This window comes from Engystomops pustulosus, chromosome 4 (assembly GCF_040894005.1).
Source record: "Engystomops pustulosus chromosome 4, aEngPut4.maternal, whole genome shotgun sequence".
Lineage (NCBI taxonomy): Eukaryota > Metazoa > Chordata > Amphibia > Anura > Leptodactylidae > Engystomops > Engystomops pustulosus.
The window spans coordinates 219,468,976-219,494,836 of record NC_092414.1 but is presented as its reverse complement, the minus strand read 5'-3'; the positions used below and the strand labels follow the sequence as shown (position 1 = coordinate 219,494,836).

General features: G+C 40.7%; 2 protein-coding genes and 1 pseudogene across 2 annotated transcripts; all 3 read right to left on the bottom strand.

Annotated features, from left to right (window-relative positions):
* Positions 1 to 2,433: 2,433 nt before the first annotated feature.
* LOC140128640 (olfactory receptor 11L1-like) lies at positions 2,434 to 3,384 on the bottom strand. Its single transcript, XM_072150338.1, has one exon. It carries the CDS (start codon positions 3,382 to 3,384, stop codon positions 2,434 to 2,436), a length of 951 nt encoding a protein of 316 aa, XP_072006439.1.
* An 8,840-nt stretch (positions 3,385 to 12,224) lies between these two features.
* LOC140128639 (olfactory receptor 11L1-like) lies at positions 12,225 to 13,160 on the bottom strand. The gene has a single exon (XM_072150337.1). It carries the CDS (start codon positions 13,158 to 13,160, stop codon positions 12,225 to 12,227), a length of 936 nt encoding a protein of 311 aa, XP_072006438.1.
* Positions 13,161 to 21,818: 8,658 nt separating this feature from the next.
* Positions 21,819 to 22,769, bottom strand: LOC140128638 (olfactory receptor 10A7-like; annotated as a pseudogene).
* Between the last annotated feature and the right edge of the window lie 3,092 nt (positions 22,770 to 25,861).

Genomic DNA, 25,861 nt, shown 5'->3' with positions numbered 1-25,861 from the left:
TTTCTTACATTAAAAAAGTATTTTTTAAATAAAAAAGAGAACATTAAAATAAAATAATCTTATTCAAGGAAGTTTATTTTATTTTAATGGTCTTCCAATAGTTTTTGGAAAAAGGGGAAGTTCAAGCAAGAAACGTACGTTGTTCAACCAAGCATAATCTGATTGAAAGGCTCATATCATTGCATCTTGGCAATGAAGCCTAAGTGTTTCCAATTGGTACGGTGCCCTGTTCCATATCATTAGAACTAGAATAATTTATGTATTAATTTATAGATCAATATTAATTTTATGGTGTTGTAAACTCTATAAGATGCTCAAATATATTACATTAAAGGGAACCTGTCATCGGCAAATGGTCTAAAAAACAATTCAAATATATTGTCAAAGAATGTGACGTCTTGTAGTTTTTGTTTCTTTCATGGTCTGGTGGGATGACATCATCCAGAAGATCAACTTGGAAGTAAAATGTAAATTGGTTGCACAAATTCAAGGAGTTTAACAATGAAGTCAAGGTGAGGAGCTCCAAATACCTCCTACTCTTTGATTGAGATCATGCATTGGATTTCAGAAGATCTTTTTAGTGATGTCTTTGGGTTCAGAGCCACTAAATACAATGAAGAGGTTTTCTGATGAAGAGAGAGCTTGACTTCAGTGTTGAAATCTCCGCCTCTATGACTTTGCTCCCCTCAGTTGTCCTCTTCGGGGCAGTTCTCCGCGGTATCCGTCACCATGCATCTGAGTAGGACCGCTTGGAAGAAACTGGCCCCCCTGACCCAGCGGGAAACAGCTGCCCTGCTCTGCAATGCTCTTCCCTATTATCTGCTTGTGGCTGTTGCTTTTACTGGTGGTGGGTTTTATGCTTACCGAACATTGATTAGGGAAAAGGCACGCTTCATCGACTGCCATGATTTCATCAATACACAGCTGAGATATGCACTAGATGATTATGAGACCAAAAAGTAAAGTCCAAGAGAGATTTTTACCCAGACTTCAAGCTATAGGAGCAAAATAAAGGGACAGTCCATCTTGCCGTGCAGCCTCTATGTTTTTATACAACCAATTTACATCTTACTTCAAAGTTGATTTTCTGGCTGATACCTCCACATTGGGTCATCAAAGAAACACCGCCTGGAAGGTGTTCAGCTGCTGAGTAACATAATGGAAGTGGTTGATTAGGCCAATTTCTGCTAAAGGTTCGCTTTAAGATAAGAAAAACACACAAAGTACAAAATACACAAAACTACAGTGATCCAGAAGTGGAGGAGAACCCTCACACATAGTGGAAGCCGGATACCTCATTAGGTTGTATTGAGACAAAGAGTTTTTCAGATGGCATAGACGTATGTGATGTTTCAAACAAGGTTCATCCATTGAATCAAGTTTAATGTAACTGCCTTATCTTTTCTTAACAAAAAGTGAAAGGCTTTGTCTGTTGAAATTTGTTATACAAATTGGACTGAAAATGAAAAAGGAACTGTCAGGACACTTTGGGACCCACTAAGCTACTTAGAGGTCCATAAGATACTCTGCTTTACGGTCAACAATTAACCAATATATATTATGAGTTAATTATGAGGCGCATCAGACTCACAGCAGAAACTCCTACACTGGTGCATCCTCCAGCAGGAAGTGAAGCCGGGACAATATTCTAGTGTCACTGCGCATGCACCATAACTACAGGACTTGTGGAGTGAAGTCAAGGTGTACTACACTGGCTTCAATAGCCAAAACATGCAGGTGCAGGGAGCTCCGGATGCAGGCAAGTATAAATGTTTGGGATTTTTTTTAATGCAACCTTGTAGGGGGACAATTTTAGTGAGTCCTTAAGGACCTGTGGGTGGTTTAGTGTCCCAAATTGCCCTGACACGTTCCCTTTAAAGTTATTCCCAAAGATGTTTGGCCATACTCTGACCCAGAATGCAATGCAATGATAATATGCATCAGTATAATAATACAGACCAGAAAGGATATTCACCCTGGCAAGTTTTTTTGCCACAGCTTTGTCATCCCTCAGAAGTGGCAGAAAACTTGTTTCAGGGTATCGCACCCTATCTGGTCGGTATTATTAGATCATTGCTTTTTAATTCTGGAATTTTTCCCATAACAGTTTACGGACAATGGTATTTACTATCCTATGTAATCTTGTGGTGTTGTGGGAAGTTTGTGTCAGGCTTTGTAGTTACGGTAATGATGATAGATTAGAATATTGGGGTTTGTGAGTTTGGCTTGATTGAGTTTCCATTTTTATATACTGTTTATTATTTGGAAGAAAAGTAATTTCTCTTGTATTCTGTTTGTCTTCCATGAGTAGGTTTTGGTATTTATTTGTCCCATTTGGATATTTTCAGGTGGGGGCCCGTATTTTAAGTACCTACGCCATCCTTTAATGTATTGGTTCTTATTTCAGCCAAGTCAAGAGTCTCTACATTTAGATCAAATGTTTTTTATTTTATTTGTGAGGACATGGCTCATCAATTTCCTCAAGGCTCTCTTGATCTCATGATTCCTCAGACTGTAGATCATGGGATTTATTAAGGGTGTGACGACTATGTACAGAACAGATCGGTATTTGTTGACTTCAGGTGAGCTGTCATCACTTGGAGCCACGTAAACTGCGATCAGGGTCCCATAATACAAACAGACGGTGGTCAGATGGGAGCTACAAGTGGAGAAGGCTTTTCTTATACTTTTAACTGACGAAATTTTAAGCAGAGTGAAGAAAATTGAAAAATAAGACAAAATTATAAAAACAAATGGAAAAAATACAATAAGAATAGAAATAATAAAATCTTCCATGGTCAACAAAGAAATGTCCGAAGTGGCCAATGTAATAGTTGGAACAAAGTCACAGAAGAAGTGGTCAACAGAATTGAAACCACAAAAGTTAAACTGGATAACAACAACAAATTCACAAAATATTAACACAATGACTAAAGACCATGACCCAATAACAAGCCGGAGGCAAAGATCTGGGCCCATCAGTGAGGAATATTGTAATGGATGACAAATGGCCAAATATCGATCATATGACATAATAGCAATGATAAAACATTGAACAAACCCAAATATACCAAAAAGATGCAGCTGCAAGATACAAACCCAAAGGGGCAAAGTGCCCCCCTCGAAGAGTATTATGTGCAACATCATGGGGACAACACTGGTGGTTAGCAGGACATCTGCTATGGATAAGTGTTTCAGAAAGAAGAACATCGGGGTCTTGAGATGGTCCATAGTGGACACCAGAAGGATAATAAGAAAATTTCCCGCCAGTATTAATGTGTAAGTCAGGAGAAACACAATGAATAGAAGAGTTTTGTATTTGTACAGACCTCGGAATCCAAGAATATGAATCTGTGTGACTTGAGTCTGGTTCTCCTCACACATTATTTATGTCTTAATGAAGAAGGTTTTATTTTCTTCTATGAAACAAGTAATTTATGAAAAATGTGTTTACAAAAAGCCTGAAATGCAGCGTGTCAAAGAAACAAATAAGTATCAGAAGGTTTCCGATAGAAGATGGTCCCCAGATCTCCTGAGTATTTTCAGCATAGATGCGACTTTAACTGCTATTAGGTCTATATACACAAATGTATAATGTTCCAAGCGTTGTTGTCTTTTATAGCGTGAGATAAGCACAGAATATTCTCCCAGGATCCTGAAAATATAATTATTATATTATTATTATTATAATTAAGCACATAAATCAAAGTAAACAGATGAGACCGGTAATTTACAATAATGGAAGCTACAGTTCCCCAGAGATGATGGTTACAGCCTACAGTTTATTGTAGATAATAAGTAATTGTTAGACTTCACAATGGAAAATGCTGAAGTGTCCTCCTTGACCGCTCCAGAATGTAGGTCTCCCGTTTTCTCTTAGTGTTAGCAAATGGGAATTTTTGGCAACACAAATTAAGAGAATGACGTTGTGTAATGAAGGAGTAAAAATTGGATGGAAAAAACCCAGACACCTGATACTTACCTATAGCACTGATGAGATGAATTGAGTTGAACTATTTTTTTGGAGAGTTATTCCAGCCATCCATGACAGGCCCAACAAAGCCCAAATCAGCACTTTATTATCCATGCTGGATAAAGCTTCTTCTATAGATGTGATATAGCCCTGAATGTTTATACTAAATCTGATGCATGTTCAGCAGTGAGGTGGGGGCTTAGCAGGGGAAGGGTGTCCTAAACTGGACATACAGGGGCAGATTTATCAAGTGGCTGAAAGTCAGAATATTTCTAGTTGCCCATGGCAACCAACACTTGATGAATCTGCCCCACAAAAACATGGGGGAAGTCAGCAGTGACCGCCCTACAATCCATCTCACGATACAGGGTGTTCACTCCAAAATATTCTTTACAAATGTCAGCAGATAAGTTAATGACAGGAGTGTCTGTTTCTTGTACAGTGTATCACATTGATAGGACAATAAAAAATCAACCCAAATACACTTGACCATCACAGATCCAAGATGTCTAATCCTGTTTATTCAGCTGAAAAAAGGGAGTGTTGCTTCCTAAGAAGAAGTCCATAAGTTCTGTCATCTGCAATGACAGTCAGATCAGTATGGACATGTTGGTGGCAGCTTCATCACCATGATTCAACTATTCATGCCGTGACTGATTGCTCTGAGGGACCCACCAATATAGCTAAAAGACATAGGGGGTCATTTATGTTTATATTTCTCCCTGATTTTTCTGTCTTTTTTGAGATATTTCTTGGTGCTTTGCAATTTTTGCGCCTTTGTAGGGACATTTTGTCTTGACATTTGTTTTTCGTCAGTATGACGCTTTGATCTTCTATTCCAGATGTGTTACATCTTATAAATTACATTTATCATTTCAAATTAAATTTGCAACAGGTCCAGGCTAAACCATTTTATTTAAGGAAAACTTAGAAAATGGAAAGAAGTGACTTGCAAAATTTGTGTGACATTTTTGAGACATTTTTAACAAGTGTCTTAAAGAGAGATCTGAAAAAATATCCACCATTTAAAACAAGGAAAAAGTGAGATTAATTACCCAAGAAGCAGACGGGAAAAAAGATAGGCAAAAACAGAGATAAGATAAATGACCCCCATAGTCTTCTTTGTTTATAACTCAATTGTTCTTAATCATGTTTATCTTCATTGACCACACTTTGACATCAGAGTCACCATAAAGCACTTTACAGCCTTTTATATATAGCCTATTTCTTTTATTGGTCCTTAGCTAGAGATGGGCAAATTAGTTCAAATTCGATTCGACCAGGTTCACCAAATTTTCCGAGAAAATTTGATTCGAATCGAAACTAATCACGGCACGTGACATAACAGTATGTCACATGCCGGGTTCGGGTGTATGGAGAGGGCTCAAGGGCTGAGTTTTTGAGAACAATTACAGTTCTGGAGGGAGATTTTTGAAATTGTACTATTTGAGAATTATTTTTTAATTCCAGGACAGATTTTTCCATCAGATACGTGGTGTGGCTATGGAGTCAAATGTGGCCCCACCCTATGCAAATTGCTATTTGGCCATGTTCGAGGAGGATTATGTATACTCCCACCCTCTATTAGTAACTTATATTAAATGCTGGCGTTGCTTTATCGACAATGTGATTTGCATATGGGTGGGGCCACAGGAGACCCTAGAAGAGTTTGTCATCTTCTTGAATTCGATCAGAGAGGAGCTAAAATTTACAACGACTTCAGATGGATCCGAGGTCAGTTTTCTGGACACAGTGCTTATTAAAAGTGAGGATGGAACTTTAAGCACAGATTTATTTAGAAATCCAACAGAAAGGAACAGTGTTCTCTACTTTAAATGAAACCATTTTCAATCAACTAAAAAGGCGATTCCTAAATCACAATTCCAGAGGGTAAAGAGGAGTGTGTCCAATAAATTGGTTCTTGAGACCAGACTTAACGAAATGGAAAATAGATTCAGCTTCAGAACATGGCACCCCTAAGACCACTTCAAAAGACACCCCTTTATTCAAAAAGTGGATAACATCATTAAAAAGCATTGGAAAATACTCCAGAAAACATTTTCTGGAATTGCAGAATTCCAAAATCCGTCATTGATTTGTAATAAAAAAGCTCTCAATTTAAGGGATAGGCCGATGAAAGCAGATCTTAGTAGTTCTGCTAAAATTCCAAGACAAACGTTCCTTGCTAGTAGAAAAAACGGTACTTACCCATGTCTGAATTGCTCCCAATGTTCAAATGTCATCCGGGGCAATACATTTTATCATTCCTACTCCGGACATAAAGTAAATGCTTTTTTCACATGTGAATGAAACAATGTGATATATCTGATTAAATGCCCATGTGGCTTATTTTACATTGGGGAAAATGATACAGCAGGTCCGAGATAGGATCGGGAAACATAAGTCTACTTCAACCAATACCTCAACATTTTCACAAACATGGCCATTCAATAGCCCAGCTTAAATTTCTGGTTATCGAAAAAAAATGTTTTCCCGAGACGAGGGGGCAACATCAAACAACTTCTGTTACGCCGTGAGGCATATTGGATTCATACCTATAACACTCTACAGCCTATAGGGTTAAACCATGAGTATAATATCACACACTTGCAATGGATTGACACAAATGTATATACAACATGACTTCTGTTTGAGTATTCAGAATGTTACTTATGATATATGAGTGCAAAATGAATCGTTTTGAGTCATATCATATTTTGAGTTATTTTTGAGTGCAAAATGTATTGTTTTGTATCACATGAAACTTACTTTTTTTATCTCCTCTCTGATTTTAGAAAAGAAGTCAGAAATAATCAATATTCTTTCCAGTTGTCAAACTCCGTGATGGCATCACACCTCGACTGCTGGTTGTCGCTGGTGTGATGTCAATAGTAGGAGACACGATTTTCTCCTTTTTGCTGTCTGTATTAGTTTGTATTTTCAGTAGTATCGCTATTCAGTTGACAAAGGCTTAGGTTCAAGCGGAAACACGTCCTGTTGTATTGCTGTACTGCATGGCTTTGTGCTAATAAACTTCAGTTTCAAGTTTAACGATCCTGCTGTGTGGCGGGACCTTCTTCCTTTAGTCTATTATTACTTGTCTTGGATATTGGGAGAGGTTCTCCATTGAAATAAACTTGAATCTTGTTATTGGCCATGGGGCCCAAGTATACACGAAGACTGTGCCGAGAAATAATTACAGAAGAATTACATCCAAAAGACATTCGTGTGGATTTATCAATCTCTTTGGGAGAGAATTTAGATGTAATTTTTTGTCAAACATTAAAGGAAGCCTACCGCACCTGCAAGCAAGGAATGAGTGAAGCACACCACCCTGGAGTCTATTTCATGCTGATAAACCCATGGTTTATCTAAAAAAACATTTTACTCACATATGCAAATGAGGCTCCGGTGCTACCCCTACGTCACTATTGCGATTTTGTTCCCTGCCGAACATTAATTATGCACGCCTCCCTCTTTCTAAGCTCCCTCCTTCAGTTGCCGAGAGCGGTGACGTCACCCTGCTCTCGGCTCTTACCGCGCATGCGCGTACAGCTAATCTCGCGGTGCCTGCTTCTCTGCTCACTGCGGCTGCGCAAAGACCGGTCTGCGTGGGTTTTCAGCTCGATGGAGTTCTCATCATCACTTTTCAGGGCGCAGATTTGTTTTTGTAGAAAAGGTTTGTGTCGCTACGCTCCCACTTGCACCAACGATTCTGCTATGTTCCCACTTACACCAATGATAGTCTATGCTCCCACTTACACCAACGATAGTCTATGCTCCCACTACTACCCATATATACACAGATATACCCACTGACATGTTAGTGTATATATATATATTACCCACTGTCACCAATGACATTATATATAAATATATAATTTTATATAAATATATAAATAAAATATATATATAGATATATATACCCACCAACACCAATGTGAATATATATAAAATACTAATATATATACTGGAGTCTAAGCATATTTTTTCTTTTCAAAATTTTTGCTCAAAAACACTAACTCGGCTTATACTCGAGTATATAGGTTTTTCAAGTTAGAATTAGGGCTCACGGCTTATACTCGGGTCGGCTTATACTCAAGTATCTATATTACCGACGCACAGAAATGTGAATAAAATATCTAAACCACTTACACCAGTATGTTTATATATGTGAGTGTATGTACATATGTGTCGCAATCAAATTTTTAAATGAATTTTTATATTTTTATAGCAGTATTTGAGGTTGCTTATGTTTAATGTTATGTAATTTTTTTTTTATGCAGCTGTATATAATATACAACGCTTTATTCATACTCAAGTCTGCTGAGTCATATTCTGCTGATTTGGATCCTTTAGGAAGGTTTTGTTCAATAGTTTCTTCACCTAGACCCTTTTGTTTGCAGCTTTCACATCTATCTTTTTTGTTTACAGATTGATTTTCATCTTCATCCGTTTGGATTTTCGTGAAAATTAATTACCTCAAAATCTCGGTGAAAGGTATATAGATAAGTTGACTGATTGCATTCTGAATCATTTTATTGTTATGTGTCAAATAATCTAATTAACTGTTTCTCTTTCGTAATAGGTTTTTTTCATTTTAACCTTGTTTCAACTGTCATCATTGGTCATACGGTAAGTACATAATTATACAATATAATAACAGGTGGACATAGTTGGATACTTTTCCATACTATTTTGGGATGTAGACGGCTTATGGTCATTGACATTAGCGCACACAAGTTTACAATTTTTTTTTCTTTCACTTCAAAGTTGTGTTTATTAGTATTAGAGCACGGGGCATGCCCAGGCCGTGCTGTAGAATGTTGCGGTCCTTCTTGTACATTGTCCTTGTATTCAGCCTGATACAGACATGCTTCATCTTGATTATTCATGACAAGCTTGGCTTGCAAAAAAATTCTAATTTTTATTAGCACACCAGAGAGCGTGAGGCTTCACTTTTGCAGAAGCCGTCTTATTCCTAACTAATCATCGCGCGTCCATAAGAATACCAGTGCTATTATAATTACAAACAGTAGGAAAGATGAGGTAGCGCTTAAATTATTATAAATTATATGTTCCGCCCATCCACCCATCAGCATCAAAACCAAGTAGTTATATTGAAGGCGTATGTTTCACTGTAAATTTATTTTACGGGATCTGGAATATGCAAAAAAAAAAAATTTATTTTATGTATGTTCACCATTTTTGTTAATTATGTTTTTTCTGATTTTTGTAGGTTATTCAATTCTTAGAGAAAGATGCCAACTTGTGTAGTTAACCATTGTCTTAGCAAATCTGGAAAAAAATCTACTAGTGATCCGGTTTTTCTACACAGATTTCCGAATGACCTTACCAAAATTAAAGTATGGCTTCGACAAACTGGTCAAAAATTTTCTAACATCAATTCCATGGCCGAGAGAATATTTCATGCCAAAAAACAAAATAAATATGCACTATGCTCACTTCATTTTGAACCAGAGTCGTATAATGTTACCTCTAGCGGAAGAGTGCTAAAACACGATGCAATTCCTACACTATTTCCGCGTTGTGAAGAAGGAGAGTCTGTAATCGAAAAAACTCTTAAAAAAAAGCAGACGTCGAAATCTGAAAAGACCTTTGGAGCGTACATCAGCACCCATGGAAAATCCTGTAGCATCTCCTTTGCTGGATGAAGAAGAGCCACAGGAATCTGTCATTTCAACTAATAAGCGTAGTTTTGGCACACAAACAGAATTCACTTTGTTGAATTCTAAGTTGGTTTATCTGCAACCAGAGTTATTGCCTGAACCTTTAGACTCTGTTATGTCTTCACCTGTTACAGACAGAGCTAAACAAAAGTCCTCTACCCCCATGCCACCAAAAACAAGAAAAAATATAGTTTCCATGTCTGAATTTGCATCACCGTAAAAAAAAAGCCACTTGCAGAAACTACTAATTTGGATGAAATAGAATGTTCATTGGATGCAACTGGTCCTATTTCACCAATCCTGTGTGATATTGACAAAGAAGATAGTGGAAGCAATCAATCAATCGGAGCCTTCTTTTTCCGAATTACAGTCGGACCCAAAGGACTATAGCTACGTCCCTGAAACACCAAGTTTAGATTCTTCTGATTTGGTACAGTACCTTACAATGTTTCCTGAAAACCCATCATCCACTGTTAGTTATGAAACAGACGAGGAAATTGTAAAGGATAGAAAAATCATAATTTTCGAAAGCTGTTTGGACAATTTAATTTTCAAGGTTAACTGCCAATTTGACCCAAATTGTAAAAGTACAGTTAAATGTTTTAAAAAATCTTTTCAAGGTTTTTTTTTTACGTATAACTGGTCAACGTTTAATAGGCCATAGATTTCTGATAATGGAATCCCAGCCTAAAATTGGAAACTATGCTGCAGGAAATATTCTTCTAGCAGGTTCCATATTGTTTAGCGGACTAAATTTTCAAAAAGTCTGCGAGTTATTCAACATATTTGGAATGGTGGGAATATCGAGCACCTCTTACTATAGATAACAATCTCATTTTTTATTCCCTGCCATCGATATGGCATGGAAAGAAAACCAAAAAAATAAAATAAGGACATCATTGGTAACAAAGGACTGTGTGTTGCCAGAGATGAACAATGCGACAGCCCTGGACATAGTGTAAAGTACTGTATTTATACAATTCTTGACACATGCACCGGTCAGATCTTGGATTTTGAAGTTGTCCAACGTTCACAATGCACATCGTCAGTGGCTATGGAGAAACGTGGCTTCCTCATCTGTATGTTTGCTTCAGATCGCCATGTTGGTATTCGAAAAAAACTGAAAGAGGATTACCCATGGATAAACCATCAATTTGACATTTGGCACTATGCAAAGTCTCTAAAAAAAAAACTTTCAGCAGCAAGTAAATTGAGAATGTGCAAGTGCCTTGGATTGATAAAATTATATTACATTTCTGGTGGTGTGTAGAGAATTGTGAACGAAGTCCAAGAATGCTACAAGAGAAATGGTTTTCTGTACTTCACCATGTAGCCAACACTCACGAATGGGAAGGGGATTTGTATAGCAAATGCAGTCATGACCCTTTGGAAGATGATGACCGTGATTTATTGTGAGATCAATGTCCTAGGAAGGTAGAGGAATGATTCTAGTAACTTATTTTTGTGACTGTCCTTCAAGTTTTGCTATGTAGCTATTAGGAATGGATTCCATATTATTTGCCGTATTTTAGCTTTCAATAATAATTTCAAAATACTCAGCCCCATATGACCCTGTAAACGCTATAATAAGCTCTGTCATATAAAATATAAATGTCATGTGTCTCTAGGAAGGTAGGAAACAGAGCCACACACTTAAGGACACCCAACTTACAGGCGACCCCTAGTTAAAGACGGACACCTCGGCCCATTGTGACCTCTAGTAAAGCATCCAGAGAGCTTCACCATGGTCCCAGACTACAACGATCAGCTGTAAGGTGTATGATATAAAGCTTGATAGATAATCCTTGGTCCTGTTACAGCAAAACATTTTGAAACTCCAATTCTCATTGGGACAAAAAAAAAATTGTCTGGTGCTGAAATTATAAAATATACAGTTTCGAATTGCATACAAATTCAATTTAAGAACAAACCTATGGCACCTATCTTGTATGTAACCCAGGAAATGCCTGTACTGTAAACCTTAGAGACCGGACCACTTTCCAGCAGCCTCCACATTTCTAAAAGGTATTTCTACAAAATGTTGTCAATTTTTTTCCCTTATTTGTAGAGTAAAAACACAGCTTGAATATTGACTTCCTCTTGGTCAGGGCCGTGAACAGGAATGAATATTCCAACTTTATTGCCTTGTACTTTTATTGATTTACAATATGTGCAAAATAGGAACAGTAAAGGAGCTTCACAAAGTTTGGACACAATATTATTAATGAACAACATTATTATTCTTCCCTAAACAATCAAACATATAAATGTATCTGGAACACACATTCCCAATTAATAACAATAATGGATTTCGATATACAGTATATTTTCAGACAAATAATGTGAATTCATAATTCAACAGTTTATCATTCATGTAGGTTAGTACTGAGCTTACTTTCTTCTTGGTTGGACAAGTCCCGAGAGGAGTTTTTTATAAAATGAGCAGAAATTGATGATATGAAATGACTATGTGATATGTGTCTACGTGGGGTCATCGAGTTTTGTTTATTGCAGAACACTTTGATCTCTTTAGGGCAAATGTTTCATGTTTTCCATCCATTTTAGAAAACACGGCACATTTGTATTTTCATCAAGGCTCTCTTGATCTCCTGATTCCTCAGACTGTAGATAATGGGATTTACCAATGGTGTGACGACTATGTACAGCAGGGATCGGTACTTGTTGATTTCGGATGAGCTCTCATCACTTGGAGCCATGTAAACTGAGATCAGGGTCCCATAATACACACAGACCGTGGTCAGGTGGGAGCTACAAGTGGAGAAGGTTTTTTTTTTACTGTTAGTTGAAGACATTCTAAGAATAGTGAAGAAAATACAAAAGTAAGTCACAATTATTAAAGTGAAAGGAAATAACATCATGAGGATGGAATTCACAAAGTCTTGCAGCAGCAAACTAGAAATGTCCGAAGTGGCCAATTCCATTGTGGGGCCAAAGTCACAGAAGAAGTGGTCAATATAATTCAAGCCACAGAAGTTAAACTGGATAGCAACAAATAACTCACTTGATGTTATTACAGTGACTGAAGACCATGACCCAATAACAAGCTGGAAACAAAGATTTGGACCCATCAGTGAGGAATAACGTAATGGATGGCAAATGGCCAAATATCGATCAAATGACATGACGGCAATGATATAACATTGAACAAACCCAAAAATGCCAATAAAGCAATAAAGCTGCATGATACAAAACCAAAGGGGCAAAGTGCCCCCCTCGAAGAGTATTATGTGCAACATCACAGGGACAATGCTGGTGGTTAGCAGGACATCAGCTGTGGATAAGTGTTTCAGGAAGAAGTACATCGGGGTCTTGAGATGGTCAGTAGTGGACACCAGTAGGATTATTACAAGATTTCCACCCATTATTAACGTGTAAGTCAGGAGAAACACAATGAATAGAAGAATTTTGTATTTGTAGAGACCTCGGAATCCAAGAAGATGAATCTCAGTGACTTGTGTCTGGTTCTCCTTACACATCATTTTTATCTGTCGGAAAATTCAAGAAATAATGACTAATCTATAAAACAAGTGATATCAGCAAATATGGAACAGCAAAGACCTTAATCATCATTTATTATGCAAGTGGTGAATTTCCCATCTTTTATACAGTAAATGAACACGGAAATCTCCTCCAGGGTCCGGACATTGTAATGAAACTGAAGCTAATGATGATTACCGATGGGACCGGTGATTAATCAGATGGTTGTCCAGAGAGGATTTTTATTAAAAACATTTCTAAATAATAAGTGATTTAGAAATTTATTGCAATATGGATAATACAGGGATGTAATTACTGCCCATGCCAAACAACCTTGAACATTCCCAAACTCATGTTTTCAGTTGACCTGGTGTAGAAAATAATACAACGCAAACTGAGTAAACTTGGACCTGCATTGCCATCCAGTGTGTGAGGAAAGATTTTTTGTCAAAACAAAATCTCAAGTGAAATCCAGCAAATGGGTCTTCACTTCACATGCCACGAAGCAAGCCCACATGCTGGTACCATACTGTGTACCCACCGTATTTTTGCCTCACTCTCTGTCGCTGATTGCGGATCTTGTTCTGTATTCTGGTGTCTAAAGTTGTTAACAGGGCCATATTTTCCACTAGGCAATGAGGAGGCAGTGCTGGGGGCAGCCAGTCCATGGGGGCATAACTCAGTAAGTAGGAAAATTATATTCACGGGAAAGTGGGTATGTTGGTAGGGTTAGTCTGAGGACCCACAGACAAACAGAAGTAGCACCGAACACATGACTGACTGAACTCATTAACCAGACATGCGTAGTGTCTCTAGTGCATAAAGGGAACCGCCCATTTTCTGTAATTACAAATTACAAAATGAGTTAACTCACTTTAAAGGAAACCTACCACAACGGATCTACCTATTAAGGTAGATCTGGTGGCAGGTTCCTCTAATGAATAGTAGTATAGCTATTTTTAGGGCGAATTCTTGGCCCAGAACTTTAATACATTTTAATTCCCCCAATACGCAAATGACTACTGTGGTGTGGAGTAGGCGATGCATCTTCAGTGCGCAGCTACGAGCTGCGCACAATTGTCTGTAAGCCGGGTTCTGTGCATACACAGGGAGCAGGCCGCCAGCTGTGCGGTCTCGGCTCAGAAGATGCAGCTACTCCTCATGCACAGAACCATCTTCGCAGAGGAGTAAGCAAAGCTACCAGGAGCTCTGTTCTGAAGATGCATTGGTAGGCGGAATTCAAGAGGCTACTGAGGTGTGGAGTAGCCGTGCCATGTAGCCTCAGCTCCGGATACTCCACGCCCCAGTAGCCTCTTTCGAAAATTTGCATATTAGGGTATATACTACTGTACATTAGAGGAACCTGCCACCGGATCTACCTAAATAGGTAGGTCCATGGTGGTAGGTTTCCTTTAAGTCATGTTAACCAGTGCTACATCTTTAGATTGATGCTGTGCAGGAGTTTCCAGGTTGGTGAAGGGGAGCTCACAGGACAAGCTACAGCTCCTCCATTCCCCTGACTCTCCTTGAGTTGTATTGTGCATTTTGGAAGTGATCAGGACCCTGAAATGCATGTGTACTGGATGGACATGACTGTACATGTGCACTGAACGTACATGGGTGTGCATGTGTACTGGATGTACATGGGTGTGCATGTACACTAGAGGGTTGTGGGTGTGCAATAGTACAGGGAGGTCATGGGCATGCATTTATACCAGACAGGCATGGGGGTGCATGTTAATCAGATATATGCGGGTTTACATGTAAACTGGATGGGCATTGGTGTGCAATTTATACTGGATTGGAGTGGTTATTCATGTACATTGGACAGGCCTGTACATATGTAATGTATTCCAAAATACAAAAAAAACATAATAATAGAGTATCAAACACAGTCTTTCATCCTTCTCCTTCACTGATATGAATCAAATTACAGGGTTTAGAGAACCAATGGACCCCCACTATCTGAATGAACACGTCTGGGATCAAAGGAAGAGAGAATTATTCTTTACAGTAACATTAATTAGTTTGTAGTAGTCTATACGAGTTCTGAAACCACCCTCTTTCTTCCTGACAAAAAAGAATACTGCCCCACAGGAGAGTTGGATAGATGACCCTTTTGTAAACTCACCCACATAGCTTCACGTTCTGGGGGAGACAAATTGAAAATCCTGCCTCAATAGTTTTAGACCCAGACAGGGTTTTAATTCCACAATTTATCAAAAACATCAGCAAAATGAAAAATATTATCTAGCAGAACGACATTTCCAGACTGTATTTCAGTAACAAGTAGGGAAGAACAATGAGAGGAACATTTTTCACCCCACTTAGTCAATTCACCAGAGGTCCAGTCCAAGACTGGGTTGTGCAGAGCTAGCCAAGAGGGACCCAAAATAACATCAGCAGGTGGATTAACCCCTAGGCGCACCAGGACGTTATAGTACGTCCCCGGGGCTAGATGCTTAGCGCACGGGGACGTTCTATAACGTCCTGCTTCTGGCACCGGCTCACGAACGGAGCCGGTACCAGAAGCAGCGGCTGTCAGCTGTCTAGTACAGCTGACAGCCTGCGCTAACACCCGCGATCGGAGCCGGCTCCGATCGCGGGTGTTAACCCCTTACACGCCGCGGTCAAACATGACCGCGGCGTGTAAGGGTGTTTGCGCTGTGGATCGGATCCCCCGTGCCGCTTACCGGGGGATCCGATCCTCTTCCGGGCAGCTCCGAGGACTGGCATGTGCCCCGGAGCTGCCCGGTCTCCCTGGCAGTCAGACCCCTTCCGGGTCTGGCTGTAAACTGTCTGAGCATGCGCAAGCTTGCTCAGACAGTTTACACTGCTCTACAATAAAATAGTATTGTAGAGCAGTGTATTGAACTTAAACCAGTGATCAGAGCATCACTGGTTTAAGTTAAAGTATGTATAAGTAAAAATATGCAAAAACAGTTAACACTACACATTATAATAAATAAAAAATAAATACATAAAAATATAAGCCCCTAAAATGTCACTTTCCCATAAAAAAACTTAATAAAGTATAAAAAACATAAAAACACAAAAAAACCCTGCATATTTGGTATTGCCGCGTCCGTAACAATCTGCATAATAAAACAGAATTGTTACTGGACCCACACGGTAAACGCCGGAGGAAAAAAACGCAAAAAACATTCCGAAAAAAGCTAATTTTTAATTAATACCCTATAAAAAATGCTCTAAAAAGTGATTTAAAAAATGTTATGCACTCCAAAATAAGCCCACTAAAAAGAACAACTGTTCTCGCAAAAAATAAGCCCCTAACAAGATTTATCTGCCAAAAAATAAAAAAGTTATGCATATAAAAAGATGGTGATGCTAAAATGAATAAGATTTTCTCCAAATTAGTTTTTATTCAGTACAATTGAATAAAATACACAAACCCCCCCCCATATTTGGTATCCCTGCGTCCGTAACAATCTGTATAATAAAACAGAATCGTTATTAGATCCGCAAAGTGAACCCCGTAAAAAACAACCTAAAAAAACTCTCTCTGATAAAGATGATTTTTTATTAATGCCCTTTAAAAATGCTCAAAAAAAGTGATTTTAAAAAGTTACGCAATCTAAAATAAGACCACTAAAAAGAGCTATCATTCTTGCAAAAAATAAGCCCTTAAACAGATTTGTGAGGTGAAAAATAAAAAAGTTATGCATATGAAAGACGGTGATGCTAAAATTAACAACAATTTTGCCAAATTACTTTTTATTCAGTAAAAATGGGAAAAAATAAAAAAATATTTATAAATGAAGTATTTTCATAAACGTGGCGACCCATAGAATAAAAATAATATACTATTTTCATGGTATGGTTAACGGCCAAAAAAAAAAACACATAAAAATTTTCCTAAAAATTGATGATTTTCATTTCCTCCACCAACAAAGAGTTAATTAAATCTCACCAATTAGCTATAGATGCCCCAAAATTATGTATTAGAAAAGTGCATCTCATGTGGCAAAAGAAATAAGCCCCTATAGGTCCTCAATAAAAAAAAAGAAAAAAATTATAGCCTGTACAATGTGACATAGCAAATCTGATTTGAATGGCGCCTCCTTCCCTTCTCTGCCCGGCCGTGCGCCCATACAGCAGGTTACCACCACATATGGGGTATCGGTGTACTCGGGAGAAATTGCGTATCAAACTTTGTGGAGCCTTTATTCATTTTATCCATTACAAATGTTTAATTTTCCACCCAAAATGAGTGTATTGTGAAAAAATATTACAATTTGCAGACTCCACCTCCATTTTGTTTTAACCCCTATAAAACACGTAAAGGGTTAACAAACTTCTTAAAAGTGGTTTTTCATACGTTGAGGGGTGTAGTTTCCACAATGGGGTAATTTATGAGTCTAGCTATTATTTAGGCCTCTCAGTGTCAGTTACAAGTTGATCAGGTCCATCTAAATACAGGTTTTGGCGATTTTACAAAAAATTTGAAAAATGGCACCCAAATTCTGAGCCTCATAACATTCTAGTAAAATATGTGGAATCTGAAAAACCCATGCCAACATAAAGCAGACATTTGGGAAATGTAAGTTATGAATTTATTTGGGAGCTATGACTTTCTGAATCAAAAGTAGAGAATTTAGAACGTTGAAAATAAAGAATTTTTCTAAATTTTTGCCAAATTTTGTTTTTTTTCATAACTAAACGCAAAAGATTTCATCCAAATTTTTAAACTAATTTGAAGTACAATGTGTCACGAGAAAACAGTCTCAAAATCCCCTGGATATCTCATAGCGTTCCAAAGCTATAACCACTTATAGTGACACAGGCCAGATTTGAAAAATGGGGCAGCGTCCTTTAGGCCAAAAGATGCTGTGTCCCGTAGGGGTTAACACAAAAAACAAATATCAACATGTTTAAAAGAGATGACTCCTGGAATGGAGCATCCCGATTAATCTAAACCAAGAGCCATCACAAAAATCTAATTTTGCTGTGGCATTCAAATTCATAAAGACCTTGCCAGAAACAGATTTCTCAGTGACTGGGAGGATTATAGGCGACAGGCGGGCATATCGCCGTGTGCTGGAGAGGAAGTGACCCCTTCCCCCTCCATAGGAAATAGTGGCGCATGACCGCACACTCTATCTATTCCCGGAGTACAGCGCACAACAGTGGCGCATGTGTGGCATTGTACCGCTGCCTGGCCTCCTTTGCCGTCTATGGGGACGTAATATGCGGACGCAAATTTGCGGCCGTATATACGTCCCCATTGACAAGCTTGTAAATGTACCCTAAGGCTGTACATAAAATGATTACTATGTACAGGAGGGATCGGTATTTGTCGATAACTTCAGGTAATGTAAACTGATGTAATCAGATTCCCATAATACACACAGACTGTGGTCAAGTGGGAGCTACAAGGGGAGAAGATTTTTCTTTTACTGTTATTGAAGAAATTTAAGAATGCTGATCTAATCTGATGCATACGGCATTTGTGTGTTAAAATCCTGGCCGATCCGAGCCTGATTCATCTTGACAAAGGTCAGTCTCTCCACAGGTGGACAAGCGGGTTCTCCTTGGGGTAATGTTGGCCCCCACTGCACTGAACACCAGCTCTGATGCCACACTACTGGCATGGCAGGACAGCTTCTCTACTGCAAACTCCGCAAGTTGCGGCCACACAACAAGTTTGGCTGCCCAGTAGTCCAGGGGATCCTCTACCTAAGGGGGTGGTACAGTGCTGTCCAAGTAGGCCACCACCTGCTGGTGCAGGGATTGCTCCATGTCCTGCTGCTGCTGCTGGTGGCGGCTACCCTTCTCACTAGAAGGCTGAAGGAAGATGCTCATTAAAGACTCCAGACTTAAGCTGCGTCTGATGGAGATACTACTGCACCTAACCCCCATCTCCCTGCAGCAGCCATGGCAGTAGTAGGTGAGCCATGACAGACCTGACAGAGGATGCACAATGAAGCACAAAGGCAGCGGCCAACTGTCTGCACAGTATTTCTCTATAGTACGCTACTTTTTGCTCACTCTCGGCAGCTGAAAAAAATGCAACCATTTTGGACCGGTAGTGAGGGTCCAAGAGGGTGGTGAGCCAAAAGTCATCCGTATGCTGGATATTGACTATCCGGCTGTCACTAGTTAGGCAAAGCAGCATCTGCGCAAGTAACTCTGAGGGACTCCTGGCCTCCATCTCCACAGTATACGGTCACAGTGCTTGTGGGTCAACTGCCTCACCGTCTACCTCCTCAGGGTGCTCCTGCTCGTCCTCTCCCATAACCTAGAAAAACCACTAATTGCACCAGACTCTGCTTGTGCTCCAATGGCCTCCTCCTCCTCCACTTCAGCCCCCACCGGACTCATGTAGCCATGTGATGTAGTCGCCACTTCTCCTGTGCCCTGACCAGACAGATTTTCCAGCATCTGTTCCAGGATATGAAGCAGTGAAAATATTTTATTCATCCCTCAGTCCTGGCAACTGACAAATAACATGGCCTCTCCAAAGGGCCTGAGCAAAGGCAGGTGTCATTCATGAGCTGCCAGTGGCTGACATCAAAGTTACACAGGGGAGTGCTACAGTCCGCTTGCATCATCAAAAAATCATTAATGGCTTTTCTCTGTTCATACAGGCGGTCTAACATATGGAGGCTGGAATTCCAACGGGTGGAAACATCGCATATCAGATTATGCTGGGGGAGGCCATTCTGCCACTGCAACACGAGGAGGGTGTGCTTGGCTTTGTAAGAATGGCTGAAGTGCATGCACAGTTTCGTGGAAAAGAAATTTCGGCTTGGAACTCTCTACCTCGGTTCGGCACAAGCCATTAGTTCTCTAAAGGTGCAGAGTCCATGACTTGGAAAGGTAACGACTGCAGTACCAACAACTTGACAGGAGCATGATCAGCTTCTGCACCATAGGTTGGCTGGACAGTTGTCTCTTTGTAATCACCTCTTTAAACGACTGCTGGAATCATGCATAGCAAGGAGCAGGAGCATCTGGACTGGGAGATGATGTCATAGACAAACACCTTTCTTCGGCAGAGGTGCTGGAGCCTTGACTGGCTGAATTGGCATGTGTGCCACTAGGAGCTGCTGCTGTTGCTGCAGAGGCAGGATGGACCTCCACATCTGATACACATTTATCCCAGGCCAATGGATGGTGACGCTGCATGTGTTGACGCAGGGCCATGGTGCCAACATTAGCACCCTGGCCACGCTTCACTTTCTGCCTGCAGATTCTACATAAACACACACTCGGCTCCTCTGGTGTCTTAACAAAAAACTGTCACACCGCCTAGAAGGTGATTTTACCGCCAACACTCTGCACTGCATGACTACTAATGCTGCTGCCTCACTAAGCCCCTGTGTCTTTGCTTACTTGGACCTGCAACGTGGGTTTTGTTCCCTGTGGCCATTTGGGTCCTGTATTTGCACTGCTGCCACTCTGCTCAGCAACAGTAGCAGCCTGACTCGCAAGCTGACACCCTCTTCTCTGGACGATGATGAAGCCCTGGCTTCACCTGACTCCCAAGAGCAATTGGCTACATCATCATGTCTTTCGCTGTTACTGCTATTCTCCTCAATGGTCTTGGTATGCACAGCCCGACTAGTTGCATGTGCAACATAACCTCCCATGTTCCTCTCCATATCTTTGCTTTCCCGCCTATTGATGAGCATAGACAACCTAGTAGCTCACTGGCTGATGGAAAAGAACAGGAGTGAGGATGTTTGAGGACTGGTGAGTGCAGCTGACCTGCTCCTGGGCCATGCCAACTAAGGGTTGTATCTGACGAACCCACGGACTCTTGGCTGGGGTTGTCTGATGTCATTTGCGAGGAAGTGGATGACCTAGTAACCAATCGAGAACCTTTGGTTTGTTTTTCAACACACTGCCACTAGATGAAACCGGCAGTTCTGGCTTCACAGAGTCACCTCTGCCATGGCGTCCCCTTACTGTGCTGCGACCTGTGCCTGCTCCACCTGCCACCTCTTTGTCTGACATATTGGTTAATCAACTATGTTGATTTGACAGGGATCTACTTTATCTGCCAAAATAACTTTGAAATTTGCGGTATACAGAAGCACCAGAACTGACACCCTGGAATTGGAGCAAAATTCATTGTGGCAACTATGTGGATTTTACACAGATTTCTTGCCATAAATTTCAGCAACAAAAAAGACCAGTAATTTGGGGTATATAGATCAACCAAAATGGAAAATGGATACCCTGGAATTGGAGCAAAAATCACTGCAGCAACTACTGTGTACAAGCAGCTGGATGCTACAAATAGAACATGCTGTGTGAAATGACGAGATTGGAAATGGGCAACTGTTTCTATAGGACTGTGACATCACATAAGCCTGCCGGTTTGCCTGATTGGCTTTCATGTCTGCACATGTGATCAAGGGTGTTCCTTTCTTTTTCCCAGATTTCTTTGCCCCTTGTAACATGTTGGGCTCACGAACATTTAGCTAATAAAGTGAAAAAAAAAACTTTGTTCCCATGATTCACTGTAAACTTTGGATTTGTGATGAATCAAAGTTTTCCTGAAAATTCTAAACAAATTCCGATTCATTAGAATCGTTTCACCCATCTCTACTTACTATTCTATATGTGTCTATGCGAGGTCATCTAGTTTTGTTTCTCGCAGAACACTTTGATCTCTTTGGGTCAATAGTTCATGTTTTCCATCCATTTTCAAATACACGACGCATTTGCACTTTCATCAATGCCCTCTTGATCTCATGATTCCTCAGACTGTAGATGAAGGGATTTATCAATGGTGTGACTACTATGTACAGCAGGGATCGGTACTTGTTGATATCGGATGTGCGTTCTTCACTTGAGGTCATGTAAACTGAGATCAGGGTCCCATAATACACACAGACTGTGGTCAGGTGGGAGCTACAAGTGGAGAAGGCTTTTCTTTTACTAGTAGCTGAAGACATTTTGAGAATAGCTAAGAAAATGCAAAAGTAAGATAAAATTATTAAAGCGAAAGGAAATAACATCATAAGGATGGAATAGACAAAGTCTTGCAGCAACAAACTAGAAATGTCTGCAGTGGCTAATTCAGTTGTGGGGCCAAAGTCACAGAAGAAGTGGTCAACGTAATTCATGCCACAGAAGTGAAACTGTATAAAAACAAAGAACTCTGCTGATGTTAACACAGTGACTAAAGACCATGACCCTAGAACAAGCTGGAGGCAAAGATCTGGACCAATCAGTGAAGAATAGTGTAATGGATGGCAAATGGCCAAATATCAATCATATGACATGATAACAATGATATAACATTGAACAAACCCAAAAATACCAAAAGAATAAAGCTGCAAAATACAACCCCAAAGGGGCAAAGTGCCCCCCTCAAAGAGTATTATGTGCAACATCATGGGGACAACACAGGTGGTTAGCAGGACATCAGCTATGGATAAGTGTTTCAAGAAGAAGAACATCGGGGTCTTGAGATGGTCATTAGTGGACACCAGAAAAATAAGAAGAAGATTTCCACCCAGTATTAATGTGTAAGTCAGGAGAAACACAATGAATAGAGGGATTTTGTATTTGTAGAGACCTCGGAATCCGAGAAGATGAATCTCAGTGACTTGTGTCTGGTTCTCCTCGCACATTATTTTTATTTGGCTGAAAATTCAAGAAATCTTTACTGATCTATAGAAGAAATCATCTTAACAAATTTACAATAACAAATCCCTTAAAGATCATTTATTATTGTTGTGATTATTTTGCAAATGTTCACATCTTTTATAACATATGAACATGGAAATCTCTCCCAGGAACTGGATCCAGGGTTTAATGAACCTAAAGCTAATGATGGTAATTGATGTTACTGGTGATTAATATGATGGTCCAGAGAGAATTTTTAATGTACAATATTTTAAATAATAATTGATTGTGAGACTGCAGTATGTCTATTCCCTAAAACTTTGTTGTGCATGTGTACTGGATGGGCATGGGTGGGCATGTGTACTGGACGGGCATGGGTTTGCATGTGTACTGGATGGGCCTGGGTGTGCATGTGTACTGGATGGGCATGGGTGGGCATGTGTACTGGACGGGCATGGGTGTGCATGTGTACTGGATGGGCCTGGGTGTGCATGTGTACTGGATGGGCATGGGTGTGCATGTGTACTGGATGGGCATGGGTGGGCATGTGTACTGGACGGGCATGGGTGTGCATGTGTGCTGGATGGGCAAGGGTGTGCATGTGTACTGGACGGGCATGGGTGGGCATGTGTGCTGGATGGGAAAGGGTCTGTATGTGTACTGGACGGGCATGGGTGTGCATGTGTAATGGATGGGCATGGGTGGGCATGTGTACTGGACGGGCATGGGTGTGCATGTGTAATGGATGGGCATGGGTGTGCATGTGTACTGGATGGGCCTGGTTGTGTATTTATACTGGATAGGTGTGGATGTGCATATATACTTGACAGGCCCATGCATGTGTAATATAATCCATAATTTAAAAAAAAACATAATGGGGCACATTTACCTACCCGGTCACTGCAGTTCACAGAAAGTGCATTGTCCGTGTATAATGCACCGTGCGGCTATTCACTAAGATTGTGCACCCGATATCTTGCATGTTTCACTTCCCCGCTCAGGTCCCCAGAGTTTTCCTTCTTCTTCCCGGTGCATGTTATTGCATTGTCAGTGTATAGTATAATGCGTTGTGCGGGGAGTCACTAAGATTTTTCAGCCGATATCCTTCATGTGTCGCTTCCCCGCTCAGGTCTGACAGAGTTCACCTTCTTCCTGGTGCATCTTAGTGCTAGGGCTTGCAGCACAATTTGAAAGTTAAACACTGTGCTTAGCCCGAATTAGTTGGACTGTGGGGCAGCACGCCCCCTACTTTGTGTCGCATGGAGACCAGCGTAGCTGCACCACAATAGGATTGTGTGCACCAAAATTCCAGCACACACTCCTCTTAAATACCCGTGCAAGCTGGTTTAACCCCGAAAAATGTGCACAGTCTGACACAAGTGGAGCACGCAACCTTTAGTAAATGAGTCCCAATGTGCCAGCAGCAGTGGAAGATAATGGGGGGTCATTTACTAAGGGCCCGATTCGCGTTTTTCCCGACGTGTTACCCGAATATTTCCGTTTTGCGCCGATTTTCCCTATATTGCCGCACGCGATCGGACTGTGGCGCATCGGCGCCGGCATGCACGCAACCGAACCTGGGGGGGGGGTGGCCATAAAAAAAACCCGACGGATTCGGAAAAACCGCCGCATTTAAAAAAAAAGTGTCACTTGTCTCGCGCTTACCTTCACTCGGCCCGGCTTGGTGAAGATCAGTCCATTCCGGGGAACTTCAGCGCAGCAGCGCCACCTGGTGGACGTTGGAGGAACTGCCTTAGTGAATCCCGGCCGGACCCGTATCCTCTGCAGAGAACGTGCCGCTGGATTGCAAATGGACCAGGTAAGTAAATTTGCCCCATTATGTTTAGGGGCTTGACACCTTGAATAACTTTTTGCACATTTTGATCAATTAGTCATTTAATGATTCATTGATTATCAACATATTCACGACAATTTCGGATTTGCGTTGCATTTAAAATAGTATTGTGTCACACACGATCGGATATTGACGCAATCGCGCCGGCTTTCATGCGACACAAATCAGGATGGGGGGGGGGGGTGTCACAAGCCAAGCACTTACATAGACCGGGAGGAGGATGGTGAACTCCGGCGGACCTGAGAGGGGAAGCGACACATTTCGCAAATCTGGCGCACGATGTAAGTGAATTGTGTCACAGTGCATTCTCATCGGACAATGCACTTTCGGGATCTCCTCCGCACCAGGTAAGTAAATGTGCCCCATTGTGTCTTGTAGAGGATCCTGAAAAAGTGGGTTTTCAGATTTGGTTTGAAGGTTTGAAAGGTGAGGGAAAGTCTTTCACATTTTGGTAGAGAGTTCCAGAGTATGGGGGATGCAAGGGAAAAGTCCAGGAGATGGTTGTGACAATAATAATCTTAATAATAATCTTTATTTATACAACACCATCATAATTTGTAGTAATGGTTCCAAAATAACCAGCCCAAAAAATCTCTGCAATGCTTTTAAAATTGCATCTCAAACGCACTCTTGGAAGTAACCAATCCATAAAACGTAATGCCCACCAGGTTTCTGTACGCTATTTTAAGCATTAAAAGCTTGTGTATATACTCGAGTATATATACCCTAGCATAAGCTCAGACACCTATTTTTACACAAAAAAACTGGGAAAATCTATTAACCCGATTATAAGCCAAGGGTGGGAAATGCATTGGTTACAGCTCCCCAGAATATAGCCAGCAAGCCCCCTGTAGTATATAGCCTGGCAATCCCTTTGATATATAGCCTGCCCCCCCCCTCGGTATAAAGGTTGTAGCCCCTGTCCCCATGTATCTAGCCAATAGTCTAAAGGCTGCAGCCCCTGCCCCCCCCCTGTGTATATAGCCGCTAGTCCCTGCCGCCCAGTTTATAGCCTACAGCCCCTGCCACCCCCAATTATATAGGCTGCAACCCCTGCCCACCCAGTGTAAAGCCTGCAGCCCTACCTCCCAGTATATAACCTGCAGCCCTGCCCAACCAGTATGTAGCTTGCAGCCTCTACCCCCCCAAGCATACAGCCTGCAGTCCTGCCCACCCAGAGTATAGCCTGCAGCCCTGTTCATCCAGTAAATAGCCTGCAGCCACTGCCTCCAAAATAAAGCA